The sequence below is a fragment of the Dendrobates tinctorius genome, unplaced genomic scaffold, assembly GCF_039654945.1.
Source record: "Dendrobates tinctorius isolate UK_male_01 unplaced genomic scaffold, ASM3965494v1 ptg000037l, whole genome shotgun sequence".
Lineage (NCBI taxonomy): Eukaryota > Metazoa > Chordata > Amphibia > Anura > Dendrobatidae > Dendrobates > Dendrobates tinctorius.
Genome location: NW_027361705.1, coordinates 21,402,041 through 21,424,294, shown reverse-complemented (window position 1 = coordinate 21,424,294; position 22,254 = coordinate 21,402,041). Strand labels below are relative to the sequence as shown.

At 44.1% G+C, this 22,254-nt stretch overlaps 1 protein-coding gene across 3 annotated transcripts in view; it reads right to left on the bottom strand.

Annotated features, from left to right (window-relative positions):
* Positions 1-22,254, bottom strand: part of SYT12 (synaptotagmin 12) — a 244,929-nt gene that overhangs the window by 19,397 nt on the left and 203,278 nt on the right. For all 3 annotated transcript variants that reach the window (XM_073573892.1, XM_073573893.1, XM_073573894.1), the window contains one exon: positions 13,761-13,881. In XM_073573892.1, the coding sequence (XP_073429993.1) occupies positions 13,761-13,881 (121 nt within the window). The remainder of the gene's footprint in view (positions 1-13,760; positions 13,882-22,254) is intronic.

The window sequence follows — 22,254 nt, the reverse complement described above, 5'->3', positions numbered from 1 at the left end:
TTTAGCATACATGTACAAATTAAAATGACTTTATATCACATTGAGCTATGCTCACATGCAGCATTTTTACTGCCAAGAGAACAGGTTTTGGCATTAATAATAAAATTCAACGTTTCTGCAGCTTTTTTTGCTGCATTTTTGTGCGGATTACATGTGTGATTTGTCTACAGTACATGTTTGATAAAGTTAATTTTATTCACTAAACTGCAGCAAATACTCAGCTTTTTTTTGCATTTTATGGATGAAAAAAACGCTGCAAAAATTAACATGCGGCAGATTACAAAAACACTGCAGTTCTCCGATTCAGTTAGCAAAAAAAAAGCATGTACAGTCCATGAGATTTCCAAAATCTCATAGTTTTTGCTGGTACTAGAAGAGGCAGCTTCTTTTCTGCAGGAAAAAAAAACCGAGGCAAAAAGAAAAACACGCAGCAGAAGCGCTGCGTGTGATCCATTGTGTCTTTCAAGTCTAATCACAGCACACTTTGGATTTTACAGTCCATTATATCTGGGCCTTCATTCTGGGGTCTCAGCAGGTTAGAAAATATTTGCTTTTCTCATTCTTATTGTAAGCTAAAGAAATATGGCCGTCCTGACACGGCTCTAATTCTTATGAATACAAAGCTTCTTCTTGCTCATTGCTATTACAGAGGTGGCACGTTTATATGCCAGGAGCAAAACTGTGAAATATTCGCTGACCAAACGTCTTCTGCATGGTGATGAATAGCCAAGATTACCTTTCATGGAGGATTTTAGGCCGGCATTATTCTCCAAGGCTTCAACATTAGGAGTTGATTGTTTTTAAAATCACGTAATATTTCAGAACAAAACACATCATCCACATACAAATGTAACCCCAGCGACTTTTACTGCCCGCGGGTTAGCTCGCCATAAGTGTAAAAAGATTTGTAGCTCCTTCTACTAAAAGAAGTAAGAATGTTCTGGAATGTATTCCATACAGTATGTGTATAAGCGTTAATATATATGTAAACTTTATGTATGTAAACTTGTACAGTTGAAACCAGAAGTTTACATACACTATATAAAAATACACATATGCATGATTTTCTCAATATCTGATATGAAATCAGAAGAAACGCTAAGATTAGTATGCCTATAGACAATTCTGCACTGCCCATGTGATGATGTCATGTGTTTGGAAGCTTCTGATAGACAGGTTTTTTGGCAACATCTGAGTTAATCAGAGACACACCTGTGGATGTATTTTAATGCACACCTGAAACACACTGTTTCTTTGTGTAGCACTATGGGAAAGTTTCAAGAAATCAGACAAGATATCAGGAAGAGAATTGTGGACTTGCACGAGTCTGGCTCATCCTTGGTTACAATTTCAAGATACCTGAAAGTGCCTCGTTCACCTGTACAAACAATTATACACAAATACAAACAAGATGGGAATGTCCAACCATCATACCGCTCAGGAAGGAGACGGGTTCTGTGTCCCAGAGATGAACGCGCTTTGGTCCGACATGTGCAGAGCACCTCAAGGACAAAAGCCAAAGACCTTGTGAAGATGATGGCAGAAGCTGGTAAGATTGTGTCAATATCCACAGTCAAACGACCACCGTGGCTGAAAGGCCATTCTGCCAGGAAGGAGCCATTACTCCAAAAGAAATATAAAAAAGAAAGATTAATGTTTGCAAATGCACACAGGAACAAAAACCTTAATTTTTGGAGACATGTCCTGTGATCTGATGAAACTAAAATTGAACTTTTTGGGCATAATGACCATCGTTACGTTTGGAGGAAAAAGGGAGAAGCTTGGAAGCCTAAGATCACCATCCCAACTGTGAAACACGGGGATGGCACATCATGTTATGGGGTTGTTTTGCTGAAGGAGGACTGGTGCACGTCACAAAATAGATGGCATCATGAGAAAGGAAGATTATGTGCCAATACAGAAGCAAAATCTCAACACATCAGCCAGGAAGTTAAAGCTTGGGCGGAAATGGGTCTTCCAAATGGACAATGACCCAAAGCATACTGCCAAAATGGTAACCAAGTGGCTTAAGGATAACAAAGTCAATGTTTTGCAGTGGCCATTCCAAAGCCCTGATCTCAATCCAATTGAAAATTTATGGAAGAAGCTGAAAAGGCCGGTGCGAGCAAGGCGACCTACGAACATGGATCAGTTACACCAGTTTTGTCAGGAGTAAGTTTAAGGGAAATGATACCAAATACTAATGAAGTGTATATAAACTTTTTACTTTGCAGTAAGTAATAAAATGCCTTAAACATTATCTCTCTCTCATTGTAGCATTTGGCCAATAATAATTATGGCAATCCTAACTGACATAAAACGGGAAAAGTTTATTCCGATTTCATGTCAGATATTGAGAAAAACTTGCATATGTGTCTTTTTATATAGTGTATGCTACCTGGTTTCAACTGTATATGTATAAGCTTTCATATATGTGTAAGTGTTTATGCCTATAAGCTTTTATGTATGTAAACTATTGTCTGTAAGTTCTTATGTACCGTATTTATGTAAGTAATCTTTTATAAGGAAACGTGTATGAATATAAGCTTTTATATAACTGTTCTGTATGTAAGATTTTATGTGTGTAAACTTTAAAGATCCCATATATAAACGCTTGCATACATTAACAATTACATAAATATATGTATGTAAGATTTTATGTACATACGGTGGCATGTAAAAGTTTGGGCACCCATGGTCAAAATACTGTTATTGTCAACAGTTAAAGTGAGCCTGTCAGGTCCCCCATGCTCCCCGATGCAGCAGCATTCAGCCATGATGTGTGATTACACTCCCTCCCTGATGAGCCCTATATAACATCATTCCGTTAAATGCTCTAAAAAAACATTTATAACCTCCGCTTTCCCTATGCTAATGAGGGCTTTGACTAGTTGGTGGGGTGGTAGTTGCATGTTATCAGGCCCCTATTAACGTGACAACATAATTTGCATGAGCGGCTTCATCAGTAGCTCATGCACATCTACGCCTGCACGCCGCTCATTCCGGCAGCATCGCTGCATCTCTGAAGTCAGGTGTACGCTTCCCGGCCACAGAGGCGAACACTGCGCATGTACAGAAGTTCAGAAGATGGCTTCCAACCATGCGCAGGTCGGGAAACGTACACCTGACTTCAGAGATGCAGTGATGCATGCCCTATTGCAAGTATCACAGCTTGTAAATACTGTTTGTAGCCAGCCAAGAGTCTTTCAATTCTTGTTTGAGGGATTTTCATCCATTCTTCCTTGGAAAATTCTTCCTGTTCTGTGAGATTCTTGGCTCGTCTTCCATGCACTGATATTTTGAGGTCTAGCCACAGATTTTTTATGATGCTCAGATCAGGGGACTGTTAGGGCCATTGTTAAAACTTCAGCTTGCGCCTTTTGAAGTAGTCTATTGTGGATTTTGACGCATGTTTAGGATTATTATTAGTGATGAGCAAGTATACTCGTTGCTTAGATTTCCCCGAGCATGCTCGGGTGTCCTCCGAGTATTTTGGCGTGCTTGGAGATTTAGTTTTTGTCGATGCAGCTGCATGATTTGCGACTGCTGGACAGGCTGAATACATGTGAGGATTGCCTGTTTGTTAGGCAATTCCCACATGTATTCAGGCTGTCTAGCAGCCGCAAATCATGCAGCTGAGACGACGAAAACTAAATCTCCGAGCACGCCAAAATACTCAGAGGACACAAGAGCATGAGTATACTCGCTCATCACTAATTATTATCCATTTGTAGAAGCCATCCTCTTTTCAACATCAGCTTTTTTACAGGTGGTGTTATGTTTGCATCACAAATTTGTTGAAATTTCACTGAATCCATTCTTCCCTCTACCCATGAAATGCTCCCTGTGCCATTGGCTGCAACACAACCCCAAAGCATGAATGATCGACCCCATGCCTAATGGTTAGTGAGATGTTCTTTTCCTGTAATTCTGTGTCCTTTTTTTTCCACATACACCTTTGATCATTGTGGCCAAACAGTTCTATTTTAACTTCATCAGTCCACAGAACCTGGTTCCAAAATGCATCAGACGTTTTAGCTGATCCTTTACATATTTCTGACTATGAGTTTTATGGTGAGGACGCAGGAGAGGTTTTCTTCTGATGACTCTTCCATGAAGGCCATATTGGTGCAGGTGTCTCTGAACAGTAGAATAATGTACCACAACTCCAGAGTCTGCTAAATCTTTCTGAAGGCCTTTTGCAGTCAAGCGGGGGCTCTGATTTGCCCCTCTCAAGTAATCTTATGAGCAGCTCTCACTGAAATTTTGCTTGGTCTCCCAAAACCTTATATTAACCTTCAGACCTCCACTGTTCCTGTTAACTGCCATTTCTGATTTACATTTCAAACTGAGGAAAGGGCAACTTGAGAACACTTTGCTATCTTCTTATAGCTTTCTCCTGCTTTATGGGCCTCCACCATTTTCATTTTCAGAGTGCTATGCAGCTGCTTAGAAGAACCCATGGCTGATGTTATTTGGCCCAAGGTTAGAGGAGGCTGGGTTTTAATAAAGCTGTAAAATTTGCATCACCTGGCTTTTCCTAATAATTATAATGAACAAGCCATAGCCCCAACAGGCTAATTAAGGTCTGAAATTTTGGTCAAAGTTATCTGAGTACACAAATCTCCAAGGGTGCCCAAACTTTTGCATCAGTCTTTTTCCATTTTTGGAATTTTTAAAATGTAAAAAACAACTACCGTATATACTTGCGTATAAGGCTGAGTGCAGACGTACTTTTCGGCCCTGCGGATTTTTCCGCGCAGAATGGAAGAAATCCGCAGGTCAAATGACATGCATTTTTCCTGCGGATTTCTTCCATTTTTCATGCGGTTTTCATGCGGTTTTCCATCGCGGTTTTCCCCTGCGGATTTGGTGACAGGGGAGATGGAAAACCGCACAAAAGAAGTAACATGCTGCGGATTTTGTACCGCGGGAAAACCGCGCGGAAAAATCCGCAGCGTCTGCACAGTGGTTTTTTTTTCCATTGATTTTAAGGCTACTGTACATCACAATGCGGATATGCAGCGTTTCTGCGCGGTAAAATCCGCTGCGGAACCGCAGCAAATCTGCATCGTGTGCACACAGCCTAAGCCGAGATTTTAAGCCCATTTTTTTGGGCTGAAAGTCCCCCTCTTGGCTTATACACAAGTCATATACCGTGGGTCGGCCGGGGAGGGGGAGTGGGGGATGTCGGAGATCATACTCACCTCTCCTGGCACGTCTCTGCAGCCCCCCATGCTTATTCCATCTTCTCTGCGCTGTTCTTCCTGCTTTCAGCGGTCACGTGGTACTGCTCATTACCCTCATGAATATGCGCATATGTAATGAGTGGCACCACGTGACCGCAGAAAGCAGGAAGAACAGCGCCGAGAAGATGGAACAAGCACGGGGGGCTGCAGAGACATGTCAGGAGAGGTGAGTATAACGTGGGGAGCCATATTCACTTGTCCCCCATTCCACCGCTGCGCGTCGCTCTGCTGTCTTGCTTCCTCTGGCAGCGACGTTCAGGTCAGAGGGCGCCATGATGTAGTTAGCAGGCGCCCTCTGCCTGAACAGTCACTGCAGAGCCGGCAACGCTGATGAGCAGCAGCTGCAGCAGCGACAAGGTGAGTATATAGTTTGTTTGTTTTTTTTTAATTGAGGCAGCAGCATTGTAAGGGGCCACTAATCACTGTGCAGCATTACAAGTGGCCACTAATCACTGTGCAGCATTATAAGTGGCGACTAATCACTGTGCAGCATTATAAGAGGCCACTAATCACTGTGCAGCATTACAAGGGGCCACTAATCACTGTGCAGCATTATAAGTGGCCACTCCCCGTGCAGCATTGTAAGGGGCCCCTAATCACTGTGCAGCATTATAAGAGGCCACTAATCACTGTGTAGCATTATAAGGGGCCACTAATCACTGTGCAGCATTATAAGGGGCAACTAATCACTGTGCAGCATTATAAAGGGCCACTATTCTCTGTGCAGCATTACAAGGGGCCACTAATCACTGTGCAGCATTATAAGTGGCCACTCACCGTGCAGCATTATAAGGGGCACTAATCACTGTGCAGCATTATAAGGGCCACTAATCACTGTGTAGCATTATAAGGAGCCACTAATCACTGTGCAGCATTATAAGGGGCCACTAATCACTGTGCAGCATTATAAAGGGCCTCTATTCTCTGTGCAGCATTATAAGGGGCCACTAATCACTGTGCAGCATTATAAGGGGCCACTAATCACTGAGCAGCATTATAAGGGGCCACTAATCACTGTGCAGCATTATAAGGGGCCACCAATCACTGTGCAGCATTATAAGGGGCCTCTAATCACTGTGCTGTGCAGCATTATAAGGGGCCACCAATCACTGTGCAGCATTATAAGGGGCCACTAATCACTGTGCAGCATTATAAGGGGCCACTAATCACTGTGCAGCATTATAAGGGGCATATGTTATTATGGAGCATGTTATAGGGCCACCATTATTCACCGTGCAGCATTATAAGGGGCATATGTTATTATGGAGCATCTTATGGAACCTATCATGAACTTTATGGAGCATTATATGGGGCCATAATGAACTTTATGTAGCATCTTATGGGGCCCATTTTATTTTTGAAATTTACCAGTAGCTTCAGCATTTTCCACCCTAGGCTTATACGCGAGTCAATAAGTTTTCCCAGTTTTTTGTGACAAAATTAGGGGGGTCGGCTTATACCCGGGTCGGATTATACACGAGTATATACGGTATATATATATTCAGTATACAGTGAAGGAAATAATTATTTGATCCCTTGCTGATTTTGTAAGTTTGCCCACTGACAAAGACATGAACAGTCTATAATTTTAAAGGTAGGTTACTTTTAATATTGATAGATAGAATATCAAAAATAAAATCCAGAAAATCACAGTGTATAAATTATATAAATTTATTTGCATTTTGCTGTGAGAAATAAGTATTTGCTACTTCTGGCAAACAAGACTTAATACTTGGTGGCAAAATCTTTGTTGGCAAGCCCAGCAGTCAGACGTTTTTTGTAGTTGATTATGAGGTTTGTGCACATGTCAGGAGGAATTTTGGTCCACTTTTCTTTGCAGATCATCTCTAAATCATTAAGATTTTGATGTCGTCCCTCAGCAACTCGGAGCTTTCACTCTCTCCATAAGTTTTCTATAGGATTAAGGTCTGGAGACTGGCTAAGCTACTCATGACCTTAATGTGTTTCTTTTTGAGCCACTCCTTTGTTGCCTTGGCTGTATGTTTTGGGTCATTGTCTTGCTGGAAGACCCAGTCATGACCCATTTTTAATGTCCTGGTGGAGTGAAGGAGGTTGTCACTCAGGGTTTTACAGTACATGGCTCCATCCATTCTCTCATTTATGCGGTGAAGTAGTCCTGTGCCCTTAGCAGAGAAACACCCCCCAAAACATGTTTCCACCTCCATGCTTGACAGTGGGGACAGTGTTCTTTGGGTCATAGGCAGCATTTCTCTTCCTCCAAACACGGTGAATTGAGTTAATGCCAAAGAACTCAATTTTTGTCTCATCTGACCACAGCACCTTCTCCCAATCACTCAGACTCATCCAGGTGTTCACTAGCAAACTTCAGACGGGCCTGCACATGTGCCTTCTTGAGCAAGGGGACCTTGCGGGCTCTGCAGGATTTTAAACCTTTACAGCGTAATGTGTTACCAATGGTTTTCTTGGCGACTGTGGTCCCAGCTGCCTTGAGATCATTAACAAGTTCCCCTCGTGTAGTTTTAGGCAGATCTCTCACCTTCCTCATGATCAAGGATACCTCACAAGGTGAGATTTTGCATGGTGCTTCAGATCAATGTCGATTGACAGTCATTTTGTATTTCTTCCATTTTCTTACTATTGAACCAACAGTTGTCTCCTTCTCACCCAGCATCTTACTTATGGTTTTGTAGACCATTCCAGCTTTGTGCAGGTCTATGATCATGTCCCTCACATCCTTATAAAGCTCTTTGGTCTTGCCCATGTTGTAGAGGTTAGAGTCTGACTGATTCATTGATTCTATAGACAGGAGTCTTTTATAAAGATGACTATGTAAGAGAGCTGTCTTTAATGCAGGTAACGAGTTGATTAGGAGCGTCTAACTGGTCTGTAGGAGCCAGAACTCTTAATGGTTGGTAGGGGATCAAATACTTATTTGTCACTGCAAAATGCAAATAAATGTATATAATTTATACAATGTGATTTTCTGGATTTTATTTTTGATATTTCATCTCTCAATGTTAAAATTAACCTACCCCTAAAATTTTAGACTGTTCATGTCTTTGTCAATGGGCAAACTTACAAAATCAGCAATGGATCAAATACTTATTTCCTTCACTATATATATACAGTCATATGTAAAAGATTGGGCACCCCTATTAATGTTAACCTTTTTTCTTTATAACAATTTTGGTTTTTGCAACAGCTATTTCAGTTTCATATATCTAATAACTGATGGACTCAGTTATATTTCTGGATTCAAATGAGGTTTATTGTACTAACAGAAAATGTGCAATCTGCATTTAAACAAAATTTGACCGGTGCAAAAGTATGGGCACCCTTATCATTTTCTTGATTTGAACACTCCTAACTACTTTTTACTGACTTCCTGAAGCACTAAATTGGTTTTGTAACCTCATTGAGCTTTGAACTTCATAGCCAGGTGTATCAAATCATGAGAAAAGGTATTTAAGGTGGCCACTTGCAAGTAGTTCTCCTATTTGATTCTCCTATGAAGAGTGGCATCATGGGCTCCTCAAAACAACTCTCAAATGATCTGAAAACAACATAGCTTTTCAGGGGAAGGATACAAAAAGTTGTCTCAGAGATTTAACCTGTCAGTTTCCACTGTGAGGAACATAGTAAGGAAATGGAAGAACACAGGTACAGTTCTTGTTAAGCCCAGAAGTGGCAGGCCAAGAAAAATATCAGAAAGACAGAGAAGAAGAATGGTGAGAACAGTCAAGGACAATCCACAGACCACCTCCAAAGACCTGCAGCATCATCTTGCTGCAGATGGTGTCACTGTGCATCGGTCAACAATACAGCGCACTTTGCACAAGGAGAAGCTGTATGGGAGAGTGATGTGAAAGAAGCCGTTTCTGCAAGCACGCCACAAACAGAGTCGCCTGAGGTATGCAAAAGCACATTGGGACAAGCCAGTTACATTTTGGAAGAAGGTCCTGTGGACTGATGAAACAAAGATTGAGTTGTTTGGTCATACAAAAAGGCGTTATGCATGCGCTGTATTGTTGACCGATGCACAGTGACACCATCTGCACCAAGATGATGCTGCAGGTCTTTGGAGGTGGTCTGTGGATTGTCCTTGACTGTTCTCACCATTCTTCTTCTCTGCCTTTCTGATATTTTTCTTGGCCTGCCACTTCTGGGCTTAACAAGAACTGTACCTGTGCTCTTCCATTTCCTAACTATGTTCCTCACAGTGGAAACTGACAGGTTAAGTCTCTGAGACAACTTTTTGTATTCTTCCCCTGAAAAGCTATGTTGAATAATCTTTGTTTTCAGATCATTTGAGAGTTGTTTTGAGGTGCCCATGATGCCACTCTTCATAGGAGAATCAAATAGGAGAACTACTTGCAAGTGGCCACTTGAAATACCTTTTCTCATGATTTGATACACCTGGCTATGAAGTTCAAAGCTCAATGAGGTTACAAAACCAATTTAGTGCTTCAGGAAGTCAGTAAAAAATAGTTGGGAGTGTTCAAATCAAGAAAATGATAAGGGTGCCCATACTTTTGCACCGGTCAAATTTTGTTTAAATGCAGATTGCACATTTTCTGTTAGTACAATAAACCTCATTTGAATCCAGAAATATAACTGAGTCCATCAGTTATTAGATATATGAAACTGAAATAGCTGTTGCAAAAACCAAAATTGTTATAAAGAAAAAAGGTTAACATTAATAGGGGTGCCCAAACTTTTACATATGACTGTATATATATATATATATATATATATATATATATATATATATATATATCTTAAGATACAAGGGCAATGTGTGATCTTTAACTTTAGGCCTTTTACAGATCATTTCATCTTCAACTTGCTTACCTGTTCACAATAACAGTAATTTTGCCCAGGGGTGCCCAAACATTTACAATGCCACTGTAATGATAAATAATAATAACATATCACGTTGCTTGTACTTTGTATCTTTAGTTATGGGGCAGCCTTGTTGGATCACCCATCAATTTGTTTTGTGTCTTTAGAGTTGGATGTATTTATCCTTTTTACTGTAATATGCATGATCACAATACTAATATATGCATGTATTACGCATTCCCTCAGGACACTTTTATGCAGTATTATTTTTTTTAATATTAAAAGGAATGAAAACAAACACATCAGATGATTTTGTAAATGTTATGTATATTAGATTTTATGTATGTAAACTTATATGTATCCAATATTTAACTCCTTAACCCCTTAATGACTGGAGCTTTTTTCAAGTTTTCGTTTTTCGCTCCCCTTCTTTGCAGGGCCATAACTTTTTTATTTTTCCTTCAATAGGGCCATGTGAGGGCTTATTTTTTGCGGGACGAGTTGTACTTTTGAACAGCATCATTGGTTTTACCATGTCGTGTACTTCAAAATGGGAAAAAAAAATCCAAGTGCGGTGAAATTGCAAAAAAGTGCAATTCCACACTTGTTTTTTGTTTGGCTTTTTTGCTATGTTCATTAAATGCTAAAACTGACCTGCCACTATGATTCTCCATGTCATTATGAGTTCATAGACACTAAACATATCTAGGTTTTCTTTTATCTAAGTGGTGAAAAAAAATTCCAAATTTTGCTAAAAAAAAACAAAAATGCACAATTTTCCAAGACCTGTAGCGTCTCCATTTTTCATGATCTGGGGTCGGGTGAGGGCTTATTTTTTGCATGCCGGGCTGATGTTTTTAATGATACCACATTTGTGCAAATACATTCTTTTGATCGTCCGTTATTGCATTTTAATGCAATGCCGCTGCGACCAAAAAAAGTAATTCGTTTTGATTTTTTTTTCTTGCTACGCAGTTTAGCAATCGGGTTAATCCTCTTTTTTATTGATAGATCGGGCGATTCTGAATGCGGCGATACCAAATATGTGTAGGTTTGATTTTTTTTTTTATTGTTTTATTTTGATTGGGGTGAAAGGGGGGTGATTTGAACTTTTAGGTTTTTTTATTTTTTAAAAATTTTTAAACACTTTTTTTTACTTTTAGCATGCTTCAACAGCCTCCATGGAAGGCTAGAAGCATGCCATACTTGATTAGCTCTGCTACATATAGGCAATGCTCAGATCACCTATATGTAGCAGATTCACTGCATTGCTATGAGCGCCGACCACAGGGTGGCGCTCATAGCAATGTGTCGGCAACAAACATAGAGGTCTCTATGAGACCTCTGGTTGTCAAGGCAACATGTTGTTGACCTCCGATCATGTGATGGGGGTCAGCCATGCGCTCATATCCGGCCCGGCGGCCGGAACGCTAGTTAAATGCCCAATGTCAGCGTTTGACAGCGGGATTTAACTAGTTAATAGGCGCGGGCAGATCGCGATTCCACTTGCGCCTATTGCGGGCACATGTCAGCTGTTTATAACATGTCGCGACTTTGAGGTGGGGGGTTAACGACCGCCGATACACCTTTTAACGGTGGCAGTTAAGGGTGATTATTCCTCAGTGATGGTTTTTAACGGTGCTGAGAAATAAGGGTATAGCGCCCCACAGCATTGAAAAACCTTAGGGATCTCAGCTACTGGGGATAGCTGAAACCCCAGAGAACATGATTCAGGTCGTTTTTTACCATCCCTTGTCGCATGATCGCCATTATTCATTGAATAACGTCGATCACAAAAAAAGTCTGATTTACAATTCATATCTCTCTCCTCTGATAGGATCTAACATATCAGTAAAGAGAAAAGTGGTGTCCCTCAAGCCTCCGATACCTCCGCCATCCCTGGTCCTCCTAATCTGTCCCGAGCCCTCTGTGTCATCTTCCTGGAAAAAGATGGCGGGCGCATGCGTAGTGCACCCACCAAGATGTGCCGGCCAGTAGCCAGCAAAAAGAGGGAATTTTTCCTATTGGTTTCTTTGGATCACTTTGATAGACTTTATCACAGTGATCCAAATAAATAAAATAGTAAATCAAACCCCCCTTTGTCACCCCCTTAGTTAGATAAAGATAATAAAATTTTTTTTTTTAGTTTTTCTATTCTTTGAAGTTAGGGTTGGGGTTGTGGTTAGGCTTGTGTTAAGGTTGGAGTTAGAATTGGGGTTTTTCAAAAGTAAAAGAAAAAAGAAAATGATATGACGACGAATGTTGAGTGCAACTGCTTGCCACTCTAATTTGTATCAAGTGCTCGGCTACGAATTGAATATTGCGGATCCCCATATGTTTTTCGGGGGTTTTTAACAGTCGCGAAACATGCAGTGCAGGGACTCTAGCATGTCACTCGAGCACCCACGATATTCGGTGCAAACCCGAGCGCGCGATGCAAACTGGAGTAGTGAGCACTTGCGCTCAACACTAATGACATATTCAATATGATGACCTAATGCCATCAAATTCTGTGTAGTACCTCAAAATGCTCACTGTACCCCTGAATAAAATCCTTGAGGGGTGTGGTTTCCAAAATACGGTTTCCATTGTTTAGGCATATCAGGGGCTCTCCAAATGCTGCATGGCGTCTGCTCTCAGTTTCTGCCAATTTTGTGTTCAAAAAGTTAAATGGCGCTCCTTCCCTTCCAAGCTCTGCCGTGAGCCCAAATAGTAGTATTCCCCCACATATGGGGTATCGGTGTACTCAGGAGAAATTGCACAGCAAATTTTGTGGTCTATTTTCTCCTGCTACCCTTGTGAAAATAAAAAAAAAGTTTGTGTCTAAAGTAAATTTTTTTTGTAAAAAAGTTAATTTTATCCTTCCACATTGCTTCAGTTCCTGTGAAGCACATTAATAAAGGGTTAATAAACTTCTTGAATGTGGTTTTGAGCACCTTGAGGGGTGCAGTTTTTAGAATGGTGTAACTTTTGGGTATTTTCTATCATATAGACCCCCAAACTCACTTTAGATGTGAGGTGGTCCCTTAAAAAAATGGTTTTGTGAATTTTATTGGAAAAATGAGAAATCGTTGGTCAACTTTTAACCCTTATAACTTCCTAATTCCAAAATTGTGCTGATGTAAAGTAGACATGTGGGAAATGTTATTTATGAACTATTTTGTGTGACACATCTCTGATTTAAGGGAATAAGTAAATTACAATATTTTTGCCAAATTTCCATTTTTTTTTCATAAACACAAGTCATATCGAAGAAATTTTACCACTAACATGAAGTACAATATATCATGAGAAAACAATGTCAGAATCACAGGGATCCGTTAAAGCGTTCCAGAGCTATAACCTCATAAAGTGACAGTGGTCAGAATTGTAAAATTTGTCCAGGTCATGAAGGTCAAAATTGGCCTCCTCTTGTGATCCTACAACTAAAAGGACAAGGAATAGATGGAAAGAAGTATCGCATCACTATATGTAAAATGTACTCATTTTGTAGCTTAGACACTCAATAAGAACTGCAAAAGTGTACATGAACTAAAGCCATTGTATATTTTTTCATTATTTTTCTAAATATGTGGGAACAACGCCAAACGCTGTAAATACATACCGTAGTTATTATAGGTTCAGATATCCTCCCTAATTTAGTCCAGCCTTTTTTTACCTGTCTACAAGCTAGGCCAATGCTCTAACCTGCGGTGGTCTTTCCTTCTGTCCAGAGTAGGTTTTTTCCTTTAACCACGACCACGGTAAGACGTTCAGCAGTAGGAAGGTAGCTAAGAGACAGTAGAATTTCTCCTACAGCATCTGCGGCCTGAAAACACAACAATGTGGTTTACATAATAGATTTTTACATAATGTTGTGTTTGCCAATATAAATCAGATACAAAACCAGGTTTGGGACAAGGGCCAATTTTAGGTTCCTGTATTAGACTGAATAGAGGAACAAAGCATTGGCCCCTGTCCCAACTATGCCTGGGGAGTAGTATATGTAATCTCAAAGATCATGCTCAACAAATCTGAAGCACATGGAGAAAAGGAAAAAATGTTAGGATTATGTTTTCTTTTCCTTTTACTCTTTTAAATGGTGGTTAGATGGTTTAGCTTTTTTGCAATTATCTAAAGAGTGAGCTCAATTACATCGCACTTATAACAAGGATTATACTTATCTTTTTCTTTGTATTCCAAATAAATTGTCATGAGTTTACAAGAGGAATTCATTGGTTTCTAATATGTCTGAAAAAAGATTGACTAATCTACATGTATTTACCAAGATGTATTATTTTATACATCTCTCTTACAAATTTGATTCTAACCAGATTGATTTTTTAGATGTCCTGGTGGAGAGGGGTGTGGACGGCATATTGCTTGCTGATGTCTTCCGTAAGGATACGGCAGTCAACTCTGTGCTGCACGCGTCATCTTCCCACCCGCCACACGTGATCGATTCTGTTCCCATGGGCCAGTTCCTCCGTATCAAGAGGACTTGCTCCTCCAATGAAGCCTTTGAGGCTCAGGCTGAGGAAATGAAAAACCGTTTTCTGGAACGAGGCAACAGCAAGAGAGCTATAAAAAAGCCTACAATAAGGCCAAGAATGCCGACAGACATCAAGTCTTTTATTCCTCTATTAAACCCAAGGCCATCAACCAGGTAAGGCTGGTGACACAATATCAATCTCGTTGGAGGAAGATGTACGATTCAGTAGCCAAATATTGGCCCATCTTTTTTGCAGATTCTACTTTGAAGCAATACTTGCCATCACAACCCTCGATTACAGCCAGGAGGTCACAAAATTTGGGTTACCTCACACCTACCATTCCGCCTCCTCTCTTTCCCATACCCTGTGGGAAATGTGTGGCATGCCCTAACATTATTCATGCCAGCCACTTCTCCTCCTTGGATGGTAAAGATTTCCTCATTACCCAAACAATCACCTGCTCAATCACCATGGTTGTATACCATGGGTCGTGTCAGTGCAAAAAAATTTACGTTGGTCTTACAACACGTGCCCTTAAAGTTCGTGCATGGGAGCACGTCCAGGATATTCTGTCCGCTGCCAAAGAGATTGATGTTGAGTCTCTAAAAACAATTCCCCGCCATTTCAAGCTCTATCACTCTTGTGACTAGTGTTGAGCTTTCCGATACCGCAAGTATCGGGTATCGGCCGATATTAGCTGTATCGGAATTCCGATACTGACTTCCGATACTTTTTTCATATCGGATACCGGAATCGGAAGTTCCCATAATGCTATCAGCCCGCTCGCTTTGATTCAGCCAATGGGAATCCTCAGAAGTGTGGGCACATCCTGTTAGGCATGTAGGCATGTTAACTATTGGCATGGCTGTGATTGGCTGCTGAAATGATGTCATGATGCACAATAAAAGCCACTGCCGCCGCCATTTCTGGTAACTCTGCTGTGAATTCAGTTAGGGACAGGCTGCTGTTGAAGACTGTGAGGGACAGTTAGAAATAGCGATTCTCAAAACAATATTGTGCTTTACCCAGGCTACATAAACCACCACTGTAGCTTTCTTTTCCCTAGCAGCAGTGTTCACAGCTGTCTGCAAGGGCTGTGTGAGTGCAGCTCACGCTGTGGAGTGGGTCCTGCAGCCACGTCTGGTTGTAGGCCGCCCAGCGTGCCTCACTGCTGCCTCATACATATTTTTCTTTTTGAGCTGCTTATTTTTCAAAAATTATATCTAGTGTGCTTCCATCCGTATCCATATATGTTGGTTGCAAACACTAGTAGTAGACAGCGGAGCCTTTCTGCAGCCTTTCAGTGCTAGTGCCCACTTAGCTGCACTTTTCATGGCTGTCTGAGAGGTCTCTGACTGTGTGTGAGTGCAGCTCACGCTGAGTAGTGTGGCCTGCAGCTACGTCTGGTTGTAGGCCGTTCAGCGTGTCACTGCCTCACACATTTTTCTTTTATTGCAGCTCATTTTTTCTCTTATTAGTGTGCATCCATCCGTATCCATATACGGTGGTTGCAAACACACTAGGAGTACACAGCGGAGCCTTTCTGCAGCCTGTCAGTGCTAGTGCCCACTTAGCTGCACTGTTCACAGCTGTCTGAGAGGTCTCTGACTGTGTGTGAGTGCAGCTCACGCTGAGTAGTGTGTCCTGCAGCTATGTCTGGTTGTAGGCCGCTCAGCGTGCGTCACTGCCTCACACATATTTTTCTTTAATTGCAGCTCATTTTTTCTTCTCCGATTAGTGTGCATCCATCCATATCCATCTACATTGGTTGGTTGCAAACACTATATAGGAGTAGATAGAGGAGCCTTTTTTCTGGCTTGTGCCCTTCAGCTGCAGCCAGATTAGTATTACCCAATTTTTTTGGAGCCTCATCTTTTGCATTGTATGTTACCTGCTGCATTGTAATAGCTCCAGAAAGTTAGTGATACTCTGACTTTCAAATCTTTGGTCACATCCTTTTAGTTTTTTTTCCCCCCAAAAAAACAACAAAGTTCACCAAACACTACATTTGAAAGTTGTGTAGGCCACATTAGCTCCCATTAAAGTGTAGTCGACACACACACTTCATAAAATTAGTGTTTCTTATACCTGTAACCAGCTGTTCAGGAATAAGCACACTAAGGCCCCCCTTTGTACTTTTCTGCCTATCTTTCTCAGTCTAGCAAGATGAAGAAGGCAGGGAGTAAGGCACGTGGCCGTGGGCGTGGAGCTTCAGCAGGGAGAGGACGTGGGGATTCTGCAGGGAGAGGACGTGGGGATTCTGCATGGAGAGGACGTGGGGATTCTGTGCCTGCTGTTGGCACCAGTGAGTCAGCATCCCCCAGTTTTAGCAGGCAACAGTCCTTTATGCGCAGCTTTGTCGGACCTCACCGTACCCCACTGCTGCGGGAGGAACAAATTGAAGCCGTTGTCGGATGGATGGCAGGTAATGCATCGACTTCAATTACTTCCACATCCTCTCAGGGCCAGAGCACCGAAGAGCAACCATCTGTCTCTTCACCACCTGCCAAAGAGCCCAGGCAGTCAGAGAGCCCTGGACAGGAGCCATCACAGTCTCTACTTCTGTTCTCTGAATCTGTTGGCTTGGAAAGAGGGGGCCAGCCAAGCAGCATTCCAGAATGTGAAGAAGAGGGAGTATGCAGTGATGCGCAACTTCTTTGTCCCTCTGAATCTGAAGAGGCGGGTGGGCCAGTGCCTATGGTCAGCACACCTCAGTATGCATCAGATGATGACGAGACTCAGTTACCACTTTCTGGTGCGTACAGTGCTGGCGAGACAACCCAGGAGAAGCAGGTGTTTGAAGAGGGGAGTGTAGATGATGAGGTCCTTGACCCATCATGGCGTGAGGAACAGGAAGGTGGTGGGAGCAGCTCTGAGGAAGAGATTCCTCGAACGGCCAAAACCGGAGGGAGAGGGAGGGGGCAGACTTGGTTGCCTGTAGCCTCCACTTCGGCACCCTATTAGGAGCATTCCACTTTCAAAAGGCAAAACGGGCGCTCCCAAGACTTGCAGTGTGTGGTCCTTTTTTGACACAGTTGCAGATGACATTTGCTTTGTCAAATGCAAGCTGTGTCATCAGAGAGTAAAAAGAGGGAAAAATGTCAGCAACCTCAATACCACTAATATGTGGAAACATGTGCGGACCAAGCACGAGGTGGAGTTACACAGACACACTGAAGACATAGGCCAACGTGCACCACCTACCACCTCTTCAGCTCGTGTTGGGGCCTCTTCCTCCAGCTCACACACAGCTGGTTCCGCTTCCTCACAGGATCGCCAAGGAAGAACCTCTGGCACTGTTGTCCGGAGACCCTGTGACATTCCACCCACAGCACCATGTTCCAAGTCATCCTCACACTCTCAGGCCACTCGGCAGCCATCGGTAGCACAGGCATGGGAGAAAAGGCGGCCATACTCGGCAAACCATCCCCGAGCACAGGCTCTGAATGCTGGCATTGCCAAACTACTGGCCCTTGAAATGCTCTCATTCAGGCTGGTGGAGACTGACACCTTCCAGGACTTGATGGCATTGGCAGTCCCACAATACACCGTGCCCAGCCGCTTTTATTTCAGCAGGCGAGCCATTCCTGCCCTGCAGAAACATGTGGAGGCAAACATAAAACATGCGCTACTAAACGCCGTCAGTAGCAAGGTCCACCTGACCACTGATGCGTGGACCATTAACCATGGACAGGGACGATACCTTTCCCTCACTGCCCATTGGGTCAATGTTGTGGAGCCGGGTACAGATCTGGAGAGTGGCGCTCTACGTGTTCTGCCAACTCCACGGATTGCAGGAATCCAGTCTGTACATATTGACTCCTCCTCCTACTCAAGTTCATCTGAAACAGCGCAGCAGGAGCCTGTTACGATCGATATGAGCACAGCCGTGGCCAAACGTCACCAGGCCGTACTGAAATTAATTTCATTGGGGAATCGAAGCCACACAGCGCAGGATCTCTGGAATGCCATCAAGCAGGAGAGCGACGTGTGGTTTGTGCCAGCGAATCTCCAGCCGGGCTTGGTAGTGTGTGACAATGGCCGAAATCTGGTGCCAGCTCTTGGCCAAGGCAACCTCACTCACATCCCATGTCTGGCACATATGCTCAACTTGGTCGTGCAGAGCTTTCTGAGGGACTATCCGGATCTTGATGCACTGCTGCACAAGGTCCGCATAGAGTGCGCTCACTTGCGTCGTTCCAGCACGGCAAGATCGCGCCTTGCTGCTCTGCAGCGCCGATTACGCCTTCCGGAACATCGCATCATATGTGACCTACCCACCAGGTGGAATTCAACGTTACATATGTTGGAGCGGTTGTGTGAGCAGCAGGCAGCAGTCATGGAGTACCAGCTGCATCTAGCGCAAACAAGTCGCAATGTGCGCCGGTCACACTTCAGCACCACTGAGTGGGCCTCTATGAAGGACATCTGCTTCGTTTTGCGTGTCTTCGATGATTCCACGCGGATGGCGAGTGCAGATGATGCACTAGTCAGCATGACTGTCCCCCTTATCTGCATGCTTCAAAAAACACTGCAAGCACTAAGGGATGAGGTTTTGGAAGAGGTGGAGGATGAGGAGTCGCAAATGCCATCTGCTTCTGGACAGTCTGCGCTACGTGCTTCCTCACAAAGGCCTAGGCAGGGGACACTTTGTGAGGAGGATGAGGAGGAGTCGATGGAGGAGGAAGACATCTCTCCACAGGAGGGAGGTACACAAAGCTCTAGTCAGTATGTACAGCGAGGGTGGGGTGATGCAGAGCAGGGAGAGATCACGCCTCAAGCAGGGGACAGCGGTTCTTTGGCAGTTGGGAGTCTGCAGCACATGGCTGACTTCATGCTGCAGTGCCTGAGAAACGACTGCTGCATCGCCCACATTCTCTACACGGCTGATTATTGGGTGTACACTCTCCTAGATCCTCGCTACCAGGACAACTTGCAAACCCTCATACCAACGTTGAACCGGGAGCGTAAACTGCGGGAGTACCAAGACACACTGGTGCAGTCCATCATGTTTTCCATTCCACCCGACAGCAGTGGTGCTAGTGCTTTACAAAGCACCTCTGTGCGTCGAGCCAGTGGAGGAAACTCGGCACAAGGAGGGAGCAGAGGCAGCGCCTCAGCACAAGGCAAGACCACTATGGCCCAAATGTGGCAAAGTTTTGTGTGTCCGCCACAATTGTCTACACCATCACTGACGGCACCAGTCAGCAGGAGGCAACGTTTCCGTCAGATGGTGACAGACTACATGTCTTGCCCTGTGAGTGTACTCCCAGATGGCTCTTCCCCCTTCAAGTTTTGGGTCTCTAAGCTGGATACATGGCCAGAGCTTAGCCAGTATGCATTGGAGGTGCTGACTTGCCCTGCTGCCAGTGTATTATCGGAACGCGTCTTTAGTGACGCAGGTGGTGTACTAACAGACCATCGCACGCGACTTTCTTCCGATAACGTCGACCGGCGAACTTTTCTGAAAATGATCAAGGCCTGGATCTCCCCAGAATTTGCCAGTCCTCTTCCCGACTAAATAATTGGTTGGCAACTGTATCCAGGTCTCCTGTTGTGTTCATGTTTCTACCACCTGAACTATAATCCCTGGGCTTCAACACAGCCAGTTGTTGCTCAGATGTGTCGTCTGCACAGAGAAAAACACTAGCTCCTGTCTTAGTGGGGTTCAGTAACGCCAGCTGCTCCCCTGCTGTGTGGACGGCAAAGTCTCCTGCTCCATCCACATTCAAACTACTACTGATTTTTAACCCTGTTCCACTTAGGCCTCTGGCTCCACTGTCTCTAGTATTTCCCCTGGCCTCCAACCCCGCCAGTGACAGCTCTTAAGTGGCGTCTGCATAATCCACACTTGTTCCAGTGTTACTTGGCCTCAGTCACGTCAGTTGATCCCCTGATGTGTGTCCGGCAAGGTCTCCTGCTCTGTCCACATTCCCATTTCTAGTAGTGTGAATGAGGACAGAGCAGGAGACATTGCCGGACACACATCAGGGGATCAACTGACGGGACTGAGCCCAAGTAACACAGGAACAAGTGTGGATTGTGCTGACGCCACTTCAGAGCTGTCACTGGCGGGGTTGGAGGCCAGGGGAAATACTAGAGACAGTGGAGCCGGAGGCCATAGTGGAGCACGGTTACAATCAGTTGTAGTCTACTACCTCTATAAAACGTGCTGCAAGTTGGCCTCAGCCAGCTCCATGCCTCATCCAGGGCTCCAACAACGTCAGTTGGTGTTCAGAAGTGCCGTCTTCGCAGATAAACACACACTAGATACTGTGTTAGTGGGGTTCAGTATTGCCAGCTGTTCCCCTGCTGTGTAGACGGCAAAGTCTAGTGCTGCCTCCACATGCCAACACCATCAGGCCTCAGCCTGCTCCATGCCTCATCCTGGGCTCCAACAATGCCAGTTGGTGTTCAGAAGTGCCGTCTTCACAGAGAAAAACACACTCGCTACTGTGTCTGTGGGGTTCAGTAATGCCAGCTGTTCCCCTGCTGTGTAGACGGCAAAGTCTAGTGCTGCCTCCACATGCCAACACCATCAGGCCTCAGCCTGCTCCATGCCTCATCCTGGGCTCCAACAATGCCAGTTGGTGTTCAGAAGTGCCGTCTTCACAGAGAAAAACACACTCGCTACTGTGTCTGTGGGGTTCAGTAATGCCAGCTGTTCCCCTGCTGTGTAGACGGCAAAGTCTAGTGCTGCCTCCACATCTCAACACCATCAGGCCTCAGCCTGCTCCATGCCTCATCCTGGGCTCCAACAACGCCAGTTGGTGTTCAGAAGTGCCGTCTTCACAGAGAAAAACACACTCGCTACTGTGTCTGTGGGGTTCAGTAATGCCAGCTGTTCCCCTGCTGTGTAGACGGCAAAGTCTAGTGCTGCCTCCACATGCCAACACCATCAGGCCTCAGCCTGCTCCATGCCTCATCCTGGGCTCCAACAACACCAGTTGGTGTTCAGAAGTGCCGTCTTCACATAGAAAAACACACTCGCTACTGTGTCTGTGGGGTTCAGTAATGCCAGCTGTTCCCCTGCTGTGTAGACGGCAAAGTCTAGTGCTGCCTCCACATGCCAACACCATCAGGCCTCAGCCTGCTCCATGCCTCATCCTGGGCTCCAACAACGCCAGTTGGTGTTCAGAAGTGCCGTCTTCACAGAGAAAAACACACTCGCTACTGTGTCTGTGGGGTTCAGTAATGCCAGCTGTTCCCCTGCTGTGTAGATGGCAAAGACTAGTGCTGCCTCCACATGCCAACACCATCAGGCCTCAGCCTGCTCCATGCCTCATCCTGGGCTCCAACAACGCCAGTTGGTGTTCAGAAGTGCCGTCTTCACAGAGAAAAACACACTCGCTACTGTGTCTGTGGGGTTCAGTAATGCCAGCTGTTCCCCTGCTGTGTAGACGGCAAAGTCTCCTGCTGCCTCCATATGCCAACACCATCAGGCCTCAGCCTGCTCCATGCCTCATCCTGGGCTCCAACAACGCCAGTTGGTGTTCAGAAGTGCCGTCTTCACAGAGAAAAACACACTCGCTACTGTGTCTGTGGGGTTCAGTAATGCCAGCTGTTCCCCTGCTGTGTAGATGGCAAAGACTAGTGCTGCCTCCACATGCCAACACCATCAGGCCTCAGCCTGCCCCATGCCTCATCCTGGGCTCCAACAATGCCAGTTGGTGTTCAGAAGTGCCGTCTTCACAGAGAAAAACACACTC